At 42.5% G+C, this 18,821-nt stretch overlaps 1 protein-coding gene across 6 annotated transcripts in view; it reads right to left on the reverse strand.

Annotated features, from left to right (window-relative positions):
• Positions 1–18,821, reverse strand: part of znf827 (zinc finger protein 827) — a 138,364-nt gene that overhangs the window by 33,661 nt on the left and 85,882 nt on the right. For all 6 annotated transcript variants that reach the window (XR_013887062.1, XM_080193213.1, XM_080193220.1 and 3 more), the window contains exons 7-8: positions 17,715–17,772; positions 8,136–8,230 (exon numbers count right to left, since the gene is read on the reverse strand). Coding sequence is in view for 5 of the 6 variants with exons in the window: in XM_080193213.1 (XP_080049339.1) it covers positions 8,136–8,230; positions 17,715–17,772 (153 nt within the window). In the remaining variant the exon portion in view is untranslated. The remainder of the gene's footprint in view (positions 1–8,135; positions 8,231–17,714; positions 17,773–18,821) is intronic.

Genomic DNA, 18,821 nt, shown 5'->3' on the forward strand with positions numbered 1-18,821 from the left:
ATAAATCATTCTGACTTTACTGCTCCTTTACTGTAGCTCTGTCAAACTCCTGGAACTCCCTTCCTAACAGCAGTGTGTGTATACCTACACCAAACGGATTGCAGCAGAAGGCGATTCAACACTGTCTTCTCAAAGGCAATTAGGAAATTACAAGGCAGGTGTTGAGATGAACTTAAAGACAGACTCACTTTTCACAGCCAAGAAATTACAAAGGGTCGTGAACAAAGCCCAGGCCATCAAACCAGCTCCCACCTATTGACACTTCCCGATGCCTTCGAAAAGCAGCCAGCATTATTAAGGATCCCATGCACACTGGACATACTCTCTTTCACCTTCTTCCATCGGGAAAAAGATACAGAAGCCTGAGGACATGAACCAACTGACTCAAGAACAGCTTCTTCCCTGCTGCCATCAGACTTTTGAATGGACCTACCTTGTATTAAGTGGATCTTTCTCTATACCCCAGCTATGACTGTAACACTTCATTCTGCACTCCTTTCCTTGAATGAATGGTATGCTCAGTCTGAATAGCGCGCAATAATAAATCAATCACATGACAATAATAAATCAAATCAGGAAGAGGGAGTAGGAAGTGCCGTGCTGGAGGTGAGGCCATGAAGAGGTTTTAAAACAAAGACATGGGACGGGATTTTTCTACCCCGCTGTGCTAGCGTAGCTTAGCAGGAATGGAAATATGAGCAAGAGGCAAAAAATTGGTACACACCAGATTTCTCAGTTCTCACGATATTCCTGGCCCCATTCTGCTGGCGAAATCAGCCTGGTGTCCATCAATATTAATGACATAATTAGCATGTCATTACTAAGTCCGGGATGTAATAGTTCAGGCTCACTTACCTTTCCCAACCCACCGGCGAGGAACATAGATGGTCCCCATTCTGATGGCCTTGCTGGTGGCATTGGAGGACAATGGATCCTCCCCGGTGGTTGGAGGCATGGTTGGGCAATGCCCCTTGGGCAGTGTCAGACTGACACCCTAGCACTGCCAAGGGGGTGGGATGGGGGAAGGATGGGGAAATTCTTAGGAGGGGAGGGAAAGGGGGGAACTGTGTATAAGGGGGGAACTGTGTATAAGGGGGGAACTGTGTATAAGGGGGGAACTGTGTATAAGGGGGGAACTGTGTATAAGGGGGGAACTGTGTATAAGGGGGGAACTGTGTATAAGGGGTGGGGGGCAGAAATCAGGGCGAGGGGAGAGCAATGTCTGTGAAGGGAGACAGATCTCCCAGTACACAGCATACTGACAGATCAGGGTGTCTGTGCACTGGTGCCCTGGTGCTCAGCAGCTGGCTTCCCAGTGAGTTGAGACTCTGAACCCTCCCCTAATGACAAGATTCATATTACAGCCTCTGTGCTGCATAGAGTGCTGTAAATTTCCACCAGTTACCTTGCTGGAAAAACAGGTGCAAAAATGGGAGGTTTTACATTGAGAACTTTTGAGGAAGTTCTGCCCATTCATTTTAAAATTAAGGCACAGCCAGGCTTACAGCCTCTGTAACAGTGGTGATGGGTAAATGGGACTCAGTGTGGGAGTAACTATGACTAATAGCTTTGTGGTGAGTTCTCTCACAGGAGAGCGATCTGGGAGTAGTTGCCATTGTGGTCGTTTTGGCGTGATTTTGGCGATCATAGCGTTGGTTCTGCCTCCTCGGGTCCCCGCTGGTAACCTTGGTTAAAGGTTAATGACTAAATGACCATTGAGAAAAACCACGTGATGGGTGATCTGGCGAGATCAGGAAAAGGAATGAGTCGTCTGCCTAAAAAGCAGGAGACTGGATGGGTTGAGAACCGGACAAACAACAACCCCACAGGCGAGTCTGTAACCACTCTCTGTGAAAAATTAAAAAAGCTAGGTTACATAATAACTAACTTGAAAGAGTTAGTAGCAAGATCAGTCTCGACCCAGACGGAAGAGATGATTTTGAGACCGAACTAAACCGTTGGACACTATTGGGTGGTAGACTCGGGTTCCAGGCCAGAGGAACTTATCACCCCAATAGGTGCAGATAAAGAGCCCATTGTAGAAGAGCTGGTCTGGACGGCCCATCCAGCCGAGGAGGTAGAGATAACTACTTGTACCTTCTACAATAAGGCGTACCAAGCCCATAATATGGGAACAGCAACTATGGCAAACATCGCCAATACCCCAAATGATGGGGGTGCACATGATGAGGGTACCTTCATCGAGACTGTAATAATTGAACCATCGCAAGACCGCACAGAGGTTAAGGAGGTGGTGATCCACTATCCCACTGATGCGCTGTATTGCGAGCCCTGTAATACCATACGCCCCATGGTTGGAGCGTTTAGAGACCACCTCAAAACAGTGCATAAGACCAAATGTTCTTGATGCGGTTAAGTCTGGGGAGTTCCACTCTATTGCCTGCCACTACCCGAAACGTCAGGGTAAGAGTAGATCCTTGACAGTCGGGCAATACCACTGCACTGCTTGTGAACTGGCCTTCACAACAGAGAGTGGACTCAGCCAACTTGAGAAACACCAACATCCAGTTCTTTGCAAAGAGAAATGCACGAAGAAAGCACTGCCCAAAACCTCAACCAAACGGGATAGAAATAAGAGTGTATGGTCCGAGGAGGAGGAATCACTCCTCGAAGAGCTTGAAAAGAGATTTGCCAGTTCCTGGTTTATCAATAAAAATATTGGAAGTGTTTTAACATCTAAAACAGCTAAGCAAATCCCAGATAAGCGCAGGTTGCTTGCAATGGCATGCAAAGCAGCAGACACTGCAGCACAGGCAGTTGTTGCTGTACACCCGGACTCCGAGCAAGACACGGAGCTGGAAGAGGCAGATGTCGGTGACCCAATCCCGCACGTAAGTATCACTAGTTGACCCCTGGCTCGAGTCCCTAGGCATAGGGATGTGGATGAACACCTGATCCAGGCTGAGGAACTCCTAAATGCGAGGAATGATCCTGACAAACGTGCCTTAGCAGTGGGTATAGTTGAGAGCATCACTGACCTTCTGATGGGTGGTGTGACAAACAGGCAAAGGAAGGAAGGTCCAAAGGCGAGGGTACTTAAGAAAGACAACCGAAAGCCCACGCATGAGGTTAACAGCGGAGCGAGGAAAAGATGGGCAAAGCAGAAATCTGTTTTTAGAGCAACTCAACTGCTCTATAAGAACAACAGGCGCCAATTTCTTGTCAGATCATGGGCGCGCCTTCACAAATCACGTGTCCACTATCCACAGCTGAACTGGAGGCTAGCTTTCGAGAGAAACTTTCCAATAAGAATAACAAATCAAACATAAGCAAATTTACACCATACAACGGGAAAACGGATAATGGTGAGTTGATGAAGTCGATCACTGCAGAAGAGGTTACCCAGGCAATCAAGGGTATCAAAGAGGCTAGTGCGCCCAGATCGGATGGTGAGAAGTTGGAGGACATCCGAGATATTCACGAGGCACATGAGACCCATATACCTTGCCTCTTCACCCTGTGGTTGGCTTCAAAAACAATCCCGAACTGTATGAAGCAGAGCCGAACAGTCTTGATCCCAAAGTGTGAGGATAAGGAACGCCTTCAGAACATTGACAACTGGCGTCCAATTACAATCGGTCCAATGCTGCTGTGCCTTTTTACTAAGATCATGGCAAAGAGACTGAGTGAGACAGTCGAGATAAACCCACGTCAGAAAGGGTTTTTAGCAGCTACTCCCGGATGCAACGAAAACATCGCCGTGTTGCAAAATATCATGAAGGGAGCAAAGAAAAATCACAAGGACCTCGCTGTTGTTTTTGTTGATTTGGCGAAAGTGTTCGACTCTGTTGGTCACAAACTGCTCATCAAATCACTACAGAGGCTGAACCTCCCAAAAGCCTTTGTAGAGCTTATTCAGGACCTCTACACTGGTAACACAACGGTGGTTGAAGGCACTAAGTCTAAGACCACCCCAATAAACATTGAGAGGGGTGTCAAACAGGGAGACCTGCTCTCACCAATTCTATTCAATATTGCAATGGACCCGCTGATATGTAGTCTCAAAAGAGGCGAGATCTGGTGTCAGCATGACACTAGACAGAGCAGGAGTAAACTGCTCATTTGCGGATGACATCGCCCTTCTTAGCAATTTGTACATCGGGATGACCCAAAACCTGAAGATTCTCCAGTCTTTTTGTGACTCGACAGGTCTGGCTGTCAACACCAGCAAGACCAAAGGCTTCTACTTTATGTGTAAGAGGAAGACCTTCCTATACAATCAATGCAAGAACTGGCAGATTCGGAAGGAAGATATTGCATACATCCCCCCAGGAGAGACTGAGAAATACCTGGGAGCCCGGGTAGATCCTTGGGCTGGCGTAGAAGAAGGTGCGTGGGAGGAGAGACTGAAGACCTGGATTTCCAGCTTACAGGCAGCTTCGGCCAAGACAACGCGTGGAGTTGCTTACAGTCCATGTCATTACGAGACTATATTTCCACCTGATCCTGTCGGAAGCATCTCAGAATACGCTTATCAAACTGGACCAACTCATCTGCAATGCTGTCAAGCAGTTCCTGCATCTTCCACCCCACACAACTGATGGCATCCTCTATTCACGGGTTCGGAATGGAGCTCTGGGAATTCCCAAGCTCGAGATTCAAATTCCACCTGCGGTAATCCGAAAATGGGAATCACTGTCTGTTTCCAATGACCGAGTCATTCGCGCCTCTTTGCAGTTCTGCAAGCAGAACATTGACAAAAACATCAAAAGAACTGAGATCTCTCAAGGCGTTGAGGGAGGTTGAGGACTTCATGCCAACGACTGAAGAGAGCAGCAATGATGAGATGGAGTCATTGAACATGATCAGAGCCGCAATACCAATGCTTGGTGCGGAGGAGGCAGGTCCCAAGAAGCCAGTAAACAAGTATGCAGGGTGGGGGGAATGGGAATTCTGCAAATGGAGGCAGCTAACCTCTCAAGGTGTTGGAATGCATTACTACAATAATGACAAAATTTCAAACAGTTGGATGAAGGCTGAATATCAGCTGAAATCCCATCGCCTCATTGATAACCTATTACTCAGATGCAATCTGTATCCCAGGAGGGTAACCGTCAAGAGGGAATCCCTTCGCCACAAAAACCTGCCGAAGGTGTGAAGCAGGTGTAGAAACTCTCGGACACATTTCTGGCTTTTGCCCATTTGTTAAGAACTGTCAGATTAAGCGCCATAATAAAATCTTGGAACAGCTGCGCAATTATGTTGGAAAATATGGCTGGACATCCTACCTCGAACCATGAATTATTGCCAAGGATGGTACCCTCTGGAAGCCAGACATCGTCTTCAAGAGGGAGAAAGATCAGCGGGTTGCAGTGGCGGATGTGACGGTATGTTTCGAAGACAATTGCGGCAGTCTGGAAAAGGCGTGGGAGGAAAAGTGCCAGAAGTACCAAAACCTCAGACCGGAGATTGAAAAGTTGACTAGATGTCTGGAACCCCATTTCTTTGGATTTGTTGTTGGCACCAGGGGCAAGTGGCTGGAGAAGAACAACAGCCTCATGACCTTCCTGGGAATAAAGAGATTCCAATCATTCGCCCAACAATTTTCAAGGCTCACCTTCTCGCTTACGTTGGAGCTACTGGGGATCTTCAATGACAGGTGAGAGACGACAGAGACCGTAGGACAAGCTGGCCACTTGTTAGACCATAGGGCTTATAGCTCGCCAGGAGGCCATATGAACTTATATGGTGGATTCTTAATTGTACTGTCTGTGTATGTCAATTTACGTTCATTGATGTCACCTTTTCCATCTACAGGTGCTTCGGTCCACCTTGTTGGCTAACAAGGGGCGAGCACTCGGTGGGTCGTGCTTGGGTGGCTCGTGTGTAGATTCGAGAATTGCCCAGTACTTCACGTCTGTTAGTGTATGCTAACTCTGGACTGATCAATGGGCAACATGTCAGCTCAGTGATTAGCACTGCTTGCTGTACAGTTACAGAGATCCAGGGCGGATTCCCGACTTGGGTCAATGTCTGTGGGAGTTTGCACATTCTCCCCGTGTTTGCGTAAGTTTTCTTCGGGCACTCCGGTTTCCTCCCACATCCCAAAGACGTGCTTGTTAGGCTGATTGACGACAATAAATTGTCCCTCAATTGGGTCTCCCTTAATTCGGCATGTATGTAACTCTCTAAATTTCCACCCTCTTTATTGTGGAGTGTTTCGTGCACTGGGTACCGCAAACCTGGCTTATCAGTAGGCCCATTTAGATCTAGGATGACTCTAGATAGCTAGTTATACCATCTCCAGCTGAGACCTCAACTCACGCTCCTCAATCAAGATCAGTGGGTCCTTGACTGTAGTTCCACTAGAGGTAGTCAAAATCATCTATGAGCGACGTAAAGACTCGAACAAGGCACTCAATGAGTGTGTTAAAATTAGCATATGAGCAACAAAGTTATGGATGAGCATGAGTTTCTAGAGGGAAGAAGATAGGTGGCCAATGAATAGTGAAGCTTAGAGGTCAATAAAAAACATTAGTGAGTGTTCCAGCAGCAGATGAAGATGAGGTGGGGCAGAGTCAGGTAACACTCTGGAAATGAAAGTAAATAGTCATGATGATGGGGCAGATTTGTGGCTGAAAGCTTTTCTCATTGTCAAATGTGGCATTAAAGTCACCAACTATTTGGTTCAATCTCAATCAATTGCCTGAATAGAAGCCTACACTTGTGCCACAGATTTATTGATCTATGGGAATGTAGTTCTCATGATGTGGGTATGCCGGCGTTGGACTGGCGTAAACACAGTAAAAAGTCTGACAACACCAGGTTTTAGTCCAACCTATTTATTTCGGGGCTAACCCCGAAAGCTTGTGAGTATATTATCAAATAAATAGGTTGGACTAAAACCTGGTGTTGTCAGACTTTTTACAATGTAGTTCTCAACAGCCTATAGACACTACTGTCCACAAACAGTATCTTCATATGGGCCACTTGATAGGAAGTAAGCAAAACATATGCAATGTATAGCAGGTGAAAAATACTTCTAAAATTGAACACCACTAACATGATGTTTCGGAGCAATAACAATATTCAATATTCTGATGGTATAAAATGCCTTTTAAATATTAAGAGGTTTGTGAATCATGATGCTTTTTCCCTTCCACTCCTGAAGGTGCTGACTCTTACTAGGTACAGGTCTTTTAATGTCAGGGATCATGCTTAACTATTGCTAAGTATTGTTTACACTTTTCTACTTTAATTCAAGTTTTTTTTTTAAAATGACTGCTCCCTTAATCATAAAGCGATTTTTAACAAAGTGGCTATTGCGGCAATTTGATCAGTTGCTGGTATTCTGAATGCAGTGTTGGTTAGCTTTTTCAAAAAGACCTGTGCATTCATGCAGAAAGAAGTTCACCTATATAAAGTAACCTCGCAAGAAAGATGACTAGATTACCACGTGGTATTGCTGAATTAACATGGGACAGGTGGGGTCAGCGGGCAGGAGAAGACAGAATCAAGAATCTATACAGGATAGCCTTAGAAGATGAACAGCCTTTTTTCCACTCATTACTTTATGCTCCATCCTTAAATTATTTTAGCTTTTTACTGGACGTTCAATTTCATAATATTTAAGATGAGACTACTGTTGGCCCTTTAAGACTCTCAGCATTAAGCAAGGATCATTTTAAAAGTCAAGAAAAGCTCATTGTCCGTTCAGTCAACTAAAGTTCATCTTTCTAATGCCCTAGAAGTCTACTTGGAGGATGTACTGCCACCATCTTTACTGATGATAGGATGGACACATGGCTTGTGGATATGTTAAGTGCATTTCTAATGTTTAAATAAAATCTAAACATCATTTGTTTTTGTGGGATAAAATAACTAATCACATGCAGCAGCTGCATTTGAAGAGAGATTAGATCAGAGAAAAGAGTTAGTGTTGTAACCATTTCTCCAAATACACAGCCTTCAAGCTTGGAATTGATGAATTTACACAATTAGTTATTATTCAAATTTTTTGAAAATCATTGTATGCAAAACATGCCATTTTGTAAAGGTATTTTTCCAAAATAAGATATTTCACAAAAATTAATATACAAATACATTATTAGACACTTAAGATCTCCAAACCTTTAAAGCCACAACCAGAATATGAAACTGTAAACAACACATACCTTGCAATAATGGTCCCCCATGGAGATCAGATAAAGAATTTTTCATGTTTGAAGTGAACGGTGATTGTCTAAATGCTTCTTCACAAAGAGAAGAGCTGGACCAAAAGAGAAGGAAAATAACTCATTTCTGAAGCTTCCAACATTTCCAAATGTATGCTTAACTAAACATGGAAAACAGAACGTTACTCACAAAGCAGCAATTAAATTATAGTGACACATTCAAAGAAACAGGCAGTACAGCAGCTCAGAAGATTATCCTTTTATCTCTAGGACCACAGTGTGACACTAGCCCTGACTACAATTACGAATTTATTTCACCTGCACCTCAATACCATGAACTAATGAATTACCAACAGATTCTTACATTAACTTTATATTAATCTTAACCTCTAAAAAAAACAGGTTTTACTGATTTACTCTGTCTCATCTGCTGATGGTAATGGCTTACAATGGGATAGATTTCACAGGCCTCTTCAGTCCTCTGTACCTTAGTCAAGTGATAATCCTTTTTATGCATGAGCTCTGCTAGCTGGTTAATTAATCATTCGATGCATGTAAATTGAGCTCTATCCTTACCTGTTCTCCTATCCTCACCACTGATCTCTACATACTTAATAAGTGGAGTTCCTGAATAGCAATGGAACATCTAGTTGATTTTCCATTCCCTATAGGGTCATGAAACTGCCAAGGGTTGATTTTTGCACCTCTGGTCTGTGTGCCTCAGCTAGCACTTTGTCTATTAATTGAGCCACCTATAACATCTTAAATCTCTCATATGGCCATAGTCATGTATTTTCTTGATTAGAAATAAGTGAAAGCCACACCTAGGAAACCACTGAAATACTGTCATAAATGTGGCTACGTTAAGCATCAAAACTATCAAATACTCTATCTAGATGTTTTAGCAGATTGCCAATCAAATGCAGGTAAGTTGCATATCACAGGGCAATTTACCAAATTGCATTTGTTTGTACACTTGGATATTTTCTGAAGAGCATGAGTTCAAATTGTGCATGTTTGGGATGATGTCATATCTGGTCACTGATTTCCCTTCCTGATTGTCTGTGGCATCAACGTTAGCTGAGAATTTAGATCGTTGATGCGCTTGGAAGCTTCCACCAGTTCTTATACTTGATAAGAGGGCATGTGGCTTAGGTGATTATTTAACCTCTCACTCTTTTCTAGAAATATCTAGCCAGAACAACAGAAATATGAAACTCTGTTTTGAATATTACCCTATCAACCCATGGCATATTTCATTGAGCTCCACTGCATTGCACCACTTCCACAGTGTATAACCATTGACCAAAACTCCTTTAATAAGCCCGACATAAAAGATTACCTCATATACTTGGTCACATCCTACTAACAATGTTAATATAAACAGAAACCGGACAGATGTTCTTTCCTCAATTAAATGCAATCACTCTCCCATCCTATTTAATTCTCAAATTCTTAAGGTGATGTAGATTCTCACATAAAATATAGAATACATAGTATTTTTGATAAGGCACATTATATTAATCTACTTTACAAGGGCACCCGTTCTCATTGTCTGCTTTATCTCAAGGTTAAACATCAATTTCCCTTAAGTCCTGTAATTCGTAAAGATTTATAAAAAAATTGATCCAATATTGCTTTAATGGCATGTGCAAATACTGACTATACATTATGGCTTGAGGGAAATTACATCATACAGTATGTGATACAGCAGCAGTTGTGTCACTCCCCTAGTAAAATGTACATGTTAAGCTCTCCTGTAACTTGTATACAGTACAATATTGTGATATTTCAATAAAAAGAACCCAAACAACGCGTTACCATCCATTAATATGTGATAGGTAAGTTTATGTGGAAAAGCACATGGTGGCAGTAGTACATTTCTGAATATCACACTGGCACACGGGTGGCAGTGGTACATTTCTGAATATCTTGCTGCAACTGTACAGGGTACAGGGCACTGGTGAGGCCGCAGCTGGAGTACTGTGTGCAGTTTTGGTCGCCGCATTTGCGCAAGGATATTTTGGCCTTGGAGGGAGTGCAGAGGAGGTTCACTAGGCTGATACCGGAATTGAGGGGGTTGAACTATGAAGAGAGGCTGAATAGGAGAGGAGAGACTGAGGGATTTAGGGTTGTTTTCGTTGGAAAGAAGGCGGCTAAGAGGGGATCTTATTGAAACATATAAGATGATTAGAGGTTTAGATAGGGTGGATAGGGATAGCCTTTTTCCTCGGATGGAGAAAGCTAGCACGAGGGGGCATGGCTTTAAAGTAAGGGGGGGTAGCTACAGGACGGATGTCAGGGGTAGGTTCTTTACCCAGCGGGTGGTGAGGGATTGGAATGCCCTGCCTGCTGCAGTTGTAAATGCGCCTAGTTTGGGGGCGTTTAAGAGATCTGTGGATAGGTTTATGGACGAAAAGGGATTGGTATAGGCTAGTGGGTCATTGTTTTTGTAACTGGTCGGCGCAACATCGTGGGCCGAAGGGCCTGTTCTGCGCTGTAATGTTCTATGTTCTATGTTCTTAGACTGGGCTTATACTCGGAGTTTGGAAGGATGATGGGGGGATCTTATTAAGACGTACAAGATAATGAAGGGGATGGATAAGGTAGAGGTAGAGAGGTTCTTCCCGGTCAGAAAGGACAGCAGGACTAGAGGGCACAGCCTCAAGATGGGGGGGGGGGGGGGGGGGGGGCAGTTTAGAACGGAGTTGAGGAGGAACTTCTTCATTCAAAGGGTGGTGAATCTCTGGAATTCTCTGCCCGTTGAAGTGGTGGAGGCTACTTCGCTAAATATATTTAAGACGCGGGTAGATAGGTTTTTGGTAGGCAAGGGGATTAAGGGTTATGGGGAGAGGGCGGGAATGTGGAACTGAGCCACTTCAGATCAGCCATGATCTTATTGAATGGCAGGGCAGGCTCGAGGGGCTAGATGGCCTACTCCTGCTCCTATTTCTTCAACTGTACTTCAACTTTAATTCTGTAATGTAAGAACATAAGTTGAAGTACAGTGAAGATCTGAATCCTGGTGATTTGCTTCAGTGCAGAGATTGTGAGTGGAATCAACCCGAAGAAAAAAGAAATTAAGACAAGACAAGCGGTCTGCTGCAAAACCAGAAGAATACAGAGATACCATTGAAACTAGAAGCAGGAGTAGGTCATTCAGCCCTTTGAGCCTGCTCCACCATTCATCTTGATCATGGCTGATGATCAAATTCAATGTCCTGATTCCCCTCTTTCCCCATATCCCTTAATCCCTTTAGCCCCAAAAACTAGATCTAATTTGCCCCTTATCCTCAAACAATGACCCTTAGTTCTGGACTCCCCCAACCATTAGGAACATTCTTTCTGAATTTACCCTGTTTAACCCTGTTAGAATTTTAATAAGTTTCTATGAGATCCTCTCTCACTCTTCTGAACTCCAGTGAATATAATCCTAACCAACGTAGTCTCTCCTCATGACAGATCTGCCATCTCAGGTATCAGGCTGGTAAATCTTTGCTCCCTCTATAGTAAGGATATCCTTCTTCAGATAAGGACAGCAAAATGGCACACAATACTCTAGGTATGGCCTCACCAATGTGCTATATGAAACATCGCTATCCTCAAATCCTCTCTATGAAGGCCAACATATCACTTGCTTTCTTTACTGCCTGCTATCCCTAGACACTTACTTTCAGCGACTGATGCACAAGAACTCCAAGGTCTCATTGAGTATCCATCTCTCTCAATTTACACCTATTCAAGTAATAATCTGTCTTCCGATTATGGCACACCAGAGATGGAAGTGCTATCGGGTAGCAATGCTCAAAAAAACCCTATAAGGAACTGGCGAGGAAGAGAACCAGGTTGGTGGTTAATAAGAATATCAAGTCGGTTCAGGATCAAGTTGCAAAAGCTGGTTTGGAATCAGGCTGACAGGTTGAAGAGCTATTTGGGCTTTGTAGTGTGGTTCCCAGTCAAAAGAGTGTTCTGGGTGGAGTCAAATAAAAAGCACAACATAGTGGCCATAGTGACACACAAACCCAGGGCTGGGCGTGAAGACTCAAGCTGCAGGAACAACAGCTACCCTTTACTGTTTAGTATTTCCAAAAAGGAAACCCACCCATGGTAAACCAGAAAAATCCTTGCGAAGCAAGCAGCACTGGAAAGATGACCATTATATTTTCTGTCATGACTTGGAAGGCCACACATGTTCTATTCAAATTCAAACTTGGAATCATCGCTGATTAGGGCAGGCAGTGAAAAATTAAAATAACCATTGGAAAGAAGGGATTCCATAGAATTAATATTAGGTCTATTCAACAATGATCAAATAGACCTGCTGAAGCTCTGAAGTACAACGAAAGATAAACTCCACAAGGTGAATTTCAAGATTCACCCATTAGAGTTATTGATATTCAGACAATAGCCCAGTGAGTCAATTGATCATTTGTAAGCCAATGTCATGATAAGGGCAAAGACTGGGATTTCTCTAAACTGTCTGTGCTTTATATGCTCTCTCCATTCACCTGACGAAGAGGGAAACCTCGAAAGCTTGTGCGTTTACTATCAAATAAATCAGTTGGACTAAAACCTGGTGTTGTCAGACTTTTTACTGTGTTTACCCCAGTCCAACGCTGGCACATCCACATCATTTCTCTGAAGCCCAGCTGTTGAACAGGATCATAGAACTCTTCTTCAACACCAAAGTCTTCCAGAGAGATCTTTTAGGAAAAAAGGGGCATGATACCAACACATAGTTGAAAGATGGTAGGAAGTATGAAGCCATTGTAGCAGTGAGGGCAATACTTGCAAGAATTGGGTGTGGCTATGACTATTGGTGAAGTGGCCTACATACCAAAACAGAATGAACCCTGTGGGTAGTGAGGTTTTCTGCATCAGCTGCGGAATTGCTTAGCATTTCAAGACCACAGCGTGGGCCAAAGGGCCTGTTTCCATGCTGTAAACCTCTATGACTACGCACAGGGGAATCCCGCTTGAACATTCCCAATTAAGAGTTTACCCAGCAATTGTCCAGAAGAGCCAACGTCTGCTGGACAATTGCGTTGGATTGGTTTTGATTTGATTCATTGTCACATATATTAGTATACAGGGAAAAGCATGCAGCTTAAGAGGTCATTAGGCATACTAGTGTTTGTTGCTCCTCCACTGTGCATAGGACTTTATTGGAGTGCTATATTCAGTCCTTCCGGCACATTGGAGGAGTTGGTATATGATAATAGTCCACAATATACATCATTTCAACAGCTATGTACCCATTAACCATGTAACAGTCTCTCCACATCATCCTAGGTCCAATGGTCTTGCTAGGGGAATGATTTGCATGGTTAAATCACTTATTGTCAAGTACAGAGAAACAGAGTACATGGCTATGCTGTAATTGTAGCTAACAACAATAGACCTGGGATTACCATCTTCAGCTGAAATAATGTTCAAAAAGCAGATGAGAGTGACGCTTTGAAGCTATCATTCGTGCAGGTTTACATCAGTGCAGGAATGACTACTGGTGAAACAAGAGAAGATGAAGTCTGCATAAGACTGGAATGCAGGTGCAATATTGCCTACCTTATGCTTGGGGCAAAATTTTTGTTATTCACTCAAAGAAAGGAATCTGGTTCCCAGCAGATCTTTCCAACGTTTGCAGTGTGCCAAGGTCATACAAAGCCATAACTTCCTGGCTCCCCGGCATCGTGTTAGGGGGGTACCCAATGATGTGCGGGGGAATTTCTCTTGGAAGTTTGCCAATGCAAAGGTAGATAGTCAATATCTTTTCCCAAAGGTACGGGAGTCTAACACTAGAGGACCTAGGTTTAAGGTGAGGGGAGAGATGCAAAAGTGTCCAGAGGGGCAATTTTTTCACAGAGGGTGGTGAGTGTCTGTAACAAGCTGCCAGAGGTAGTCGTAGAGGCAGGTACAAATTTATCTTTTAAAAGCATTTAGATAGTTACATGGATAAGATGGGTATAGAGATATGGGCCAAATGCGGGCAATTGGGATTAGCTTAGGGGTTTTAAAAAAAGGCCGCATGGACAAACTGCACCGAAGCGCCTGTTTCCATGCTGTAAACCTCTATGATTGTGCACAAGGGAATCCCTTTTGAACATTCCCAATTAAGGGTTTACTCAGCAATTGTCCAGAACAGCCAACTTCTGCTGGATGATTGTGTTGGATTGTGACAATAAATCAAAACCATAAATTAGTATACAGTGAAAAGAATTGTTTCTTGCATGCTATACAGACAAAGCATACCATTCATAGAGAAGCAAATGAGAGAGTGCAGAAAGCAGTTTACAGTCGTAGCTAGGGGGTGTAGAGAAAAATCAACTTAGTGCGAGGTAGGTCCATTCAAAAATCTGATGGCAGCAGGGAAGAAGCTGTTCTTGAGTCAGATGGTACGTGACCTCAGACTTTTGTATCTTTTTCCCGATAGAAGAAGGTGGAGGAGAGAATGTCCGGGGTGTGTGGGGTCCTTAATTATGCTGGCTGCTTTAACGAGGCAGTGGGAATCAATGGATGGGAGGCTGGTTTGGGAACTATCCGATAAAGTGATTTAGATCACCAACTTTGGCTGCTTCTACTAGTTTAAGCCTCATAGCTACTCTGAAACAGTTAGAAGGAAATAAAGTACTTCCAACTTCAGAGTAACAATTTTAAAGACCCAGACCAAGCCCTGCACATCACAACTAACCCCGCCCCTCACCTGCCCCTGCTCCCAATATCCTGTTCACGTACTTTTGAAACTGATCTTCTCCCTTTCAATGGCTCCGTTAAACTCACCTGTGTTACAGCAGCTAATGCCGTAAAAAGGGACAGATCTTTCTTTGCTGCATTCTCTTTACATCTTGCTGAAGTCTTGAAACTGAGACAGTTTTGTCTCACCCAGCCTGAGTGAAGGAGGTCAGACTAGACAGGGGCCTTAGAATTTCAGTCAAGCTAAGTCTCTACAGAGTGACAGCCTGCCAGTGACTGTAATCTGACAAAGTTATGGGCCAAAGTGAGGACGTAGAATGGAGTGACATCAAATAGGAGCTAGTATCAACTAAGTCAATTGTCCAGCTGCAATTTGTCCAATAATCCAACGGAGTTGCAAACACATTTGCAGGTAGGGTCAGACAGAAATTGTGGAAAACTGCTGTGAAAACAACTGGCACAGTGCTAATGTGCAAGATGTCCATGAGGAATGAGTCAAGGACATCGTATTGGTAATAACAAATATCAGAAAAGTTTTATTATTATGAGGCCTGGATGTAATTTCTTATATATCTTAGGGACTCAAACGATGGATGGAGGTCTAATTTTTATGTAAATAGTGTTCACAGTTATTCTATTACTTTATGTGTATTTATTCTAATTGCACAATACTCTACTTGAGAAAGAGGGATGTTGAGATAAATGGAATATGTAAACAGTGAGAGTCTGTCATCACTGAAATGATGTCATACAATGTGTGATTATGGGTGGTGCGTTGATTCTATATAAGGTGTGTACATGGAACTCTCTTGTATATAGTATTGTAAATCTTCAATAAAAACTCCATGTATTTGTCACTAATCATTAGTGAATAATTGGTAAATTTGTGTGAAAAACTGAGCACAACGAAAATGTACTGGATTGACGGCATACTTAATCCCAAGACAATCAACAAAATTGTTTGATACAAGATTCCTCCAGGATTGTAATTCCAATCTCTTCACCAAATTCATCTAATAGTTAATTGTTGACACTTCTTTTTAAAATCTCTGCAAGCAGGTCATTTACTAGAATGATTAACCTTTACAATTGTGACCCTGGGGCAGGCACTATCCTAACTGTGAAACAGACGTTCAAAATCACCTCTGTCCCAGGTGGGGGTTGGGCATTGCACAATTCTTGTCAATTCGAATGTTAAATTATGCAACCTGAGATTCAAAATCCTCAACTTCCTTCCCTTCTATCTACCTCGTCAATTTTGAAGAAGTGTTGCATTGGATGTGCAGCATAGCAAACAAATAGATACTAGTTGAATATTAACAAGCTCACCTTTACAGCATCCATGTTGTTACGGAGGAATATTTGGCAACTTACCTTAATAGATCTTTGAACTGGAGTTTAATTCTGATACAATCCCAGGGCATCTACTTAAGTTGATATTTTCCAAATGATGGTAAAGAGGTTTATGGCTTTTGAAAGACAAGTTACGAGCCATTGACAGATAAGTTTTACTTTGAGCTAACACTTTGCCAGAAGACTCAGGATACTGGGATCCCCTTCAATCACTACTGACAAAGAATTCCATGTGTTCAAGAAAGATCATAGAATCCCTGTGGTACAGGAGGTGGCCATTTGACCTGTCAAGACTGCACTGACCACAATCCTACCCAGGTCACATCCCCATAAACCCATGTATTTACACTGCTAATCGCCCTGGCACTAAAGGTCAATTTAGCACCCAAAGGAAACACACGCAGACATGGGGAAAATGTGCAAACTCCACATAGTCACCTGAGGCTGGAATTAAATTCAGGTCCCTGGTGCTGTGAGGCAGCAGTGCTAGCCACTGTGCCATTGAAGGTGATAAAGAACTGTCTCCTTTGTTTCTATTCCTAACAAAGAATGAAGGCTTATATGATGATTGCAATGGAATTAAAATATTTTAATCTCTTTGGAAGATCCTGATATTAAACCTTCCTATCTTCAGTGAATAATACAATTCTACCTTATTCAATTCTTTTCAACATCTCGTGATTCATTCCAGGTTCAATGTTTTTTTATTCTATTATTTTTATCGAATTAAACCTTAAGAAAATGCCATAATTAATGCTTAGTCATTCTTCCACAAAAAACTTTGCATAGTACCTTTGGAAATAACACTGCCTGCCTCATGGTCAGAATTTTGTCTTAAGAGTCAGCACCAAGCAAAAATACAGAAAATACACCCTATGTTTCCTCTGTCTTTACAGTCAGGATAATACAGATTTACAATCTAATGTACATTATCTTATGTCAATAAACCATTATCCATTTCCAAAAAAACATACCCCTGCTGTCTTTTATTTTTCTCAAGAGTAAACCTGTGAGCCAGAGCCAACTTATTTAAATCACACTTTAACTTGTATGCAACAAGCGGCTCGGTGGCTCAGTGGTTGGCACTGCTACCGCACTGTTCCAGGGACCCGGGTTAGTTTCCCAGCTCAGGTCAGTATGTGTGTGGAGTTTGCACATCCCCCTGCTCTCCCACAGTATCTGCCTGGGTTTTCTCCAGCTGCTTCGGTTTCCTCCCATGGTCCAAAGATGTGCAGGTTAGGTGGACTGGCCATGCTAAATTGCCCCTTAGTGTCAAGTGGACTAGCTAGGGTAAATACAAAAGTCATGGGGATAGGGCCTGCATCAGATTGTGGTTGGTGCAGACTTGACGGGCTGAATGGCCTCCTTCTGCACTATAGAGATTCTATGATAACCATTTTAGAGAGACCACTCCCACTTATTGATTCAGGTTCAGAACGGAAGGGAACTCTCCTTTCGTTGAACAAACATGTAGCCAAATCTAAAGGTTCATTTTATTGTCTAGGTAAATACACTTAATTAAAACAAGACACTTACTTGTTACTACCCAACTCTGACATGTTTTTTCCTTCTTCTTGTGCTTTGCTTACTTTTGCTATAGGAGGAGAAAGCAGAACAAAAATATTAAAATACAGGTTTAATATTTCACTTAACATGTTTGTCAGCTGTGGCTCAATTGAGTCACAGTGCTCGAGTCACAAGGTTCAAGCCCCTGTTGTAAGTAAAAGACACCTTACACACAGGTGACATCTGTCTTACTTCGGTACATGTAAAAGATCCCATTGCATTATTTTGAAGAAGAGGGGAGTTATTCTCAGTGTCCTGGCCTGTATTTGTCTTTCAATCAAAAAAAAGCAGAATACAGGGATTCCTCTATTCCTCACTTAATGTTGATTCTGTCAACATTTTTTTGTTATAATGCCATTGATAAAATAAGGAAAATATATTCCTTTAATGTCATGAGATTCACTATTATGTCAGCAAGCCAAAATTAGGAGAATTCAATGTATTGATAAACTCAGCCTCACTTTTTATTAAAATCTGTGTCCATTGAATTCAAAGCACAGTATTCAAATAATGAATTACCATCAATGAATAACTGATTCCATTATGTTTATTTATTCAGTTTGTAAGTAAAATAATGAACCATCTCAAAACAAATTGATGACCTGACAGGGATAAGCACATGGGCAGCAGTTCCAACAATAAACTCCACCCATAATAACTTCAACGCAGTTCCTCTCTAATTGTACTGGACACTTCAGCAGTTTCTTATTGATTATTTGTGCCACTACTTTGCTCTTTCTCTCTCATTCTTCATTTTTTTTTGGTCACCTTCCCTCCCTATCCCATCGACTCTTTCCCAATTATCCTTTTCTCATCCAATATTATCTTAACCTCCTAGGTTATCTAGGATTTCAATGGGATCTTATTCAATTGGGCCAATGGGCTGGTCAATAACCTATGGAGTTTAATTTAGATAAATGTGGCATGATGCATTTTTGTAGACTGAACCAGGACAGGGCTTACTCAGTTAATGGTAGGGCACTGGGGAGAGTTATAGAATGAAGAGACCTAGGGGTATAGGTTCATAACTCCTTGAAAGTGGAGTCACAGTAGTTAAGAAGGCATTCAGCACGCTGG

The sequence above is a fragment of the Carcharhinus amblyrhynchos genome, chromosome 1 (assembly GCF_965287045.1).
Source record: "Carcharhinus amblyrhynchos chromosome 1, sCarAmb.v2.hapA, whole genome shotgun sequence".
In the NCBI taxonomy this organism is placed as follows: domain Eukaryota; kingdom Metazoa; phylum Chordata; class Chondrichthyes; order Carcharhiniformes; family Carcharhinidae; genus Carcharhinus; species Carcharhinus amblyrhynchos.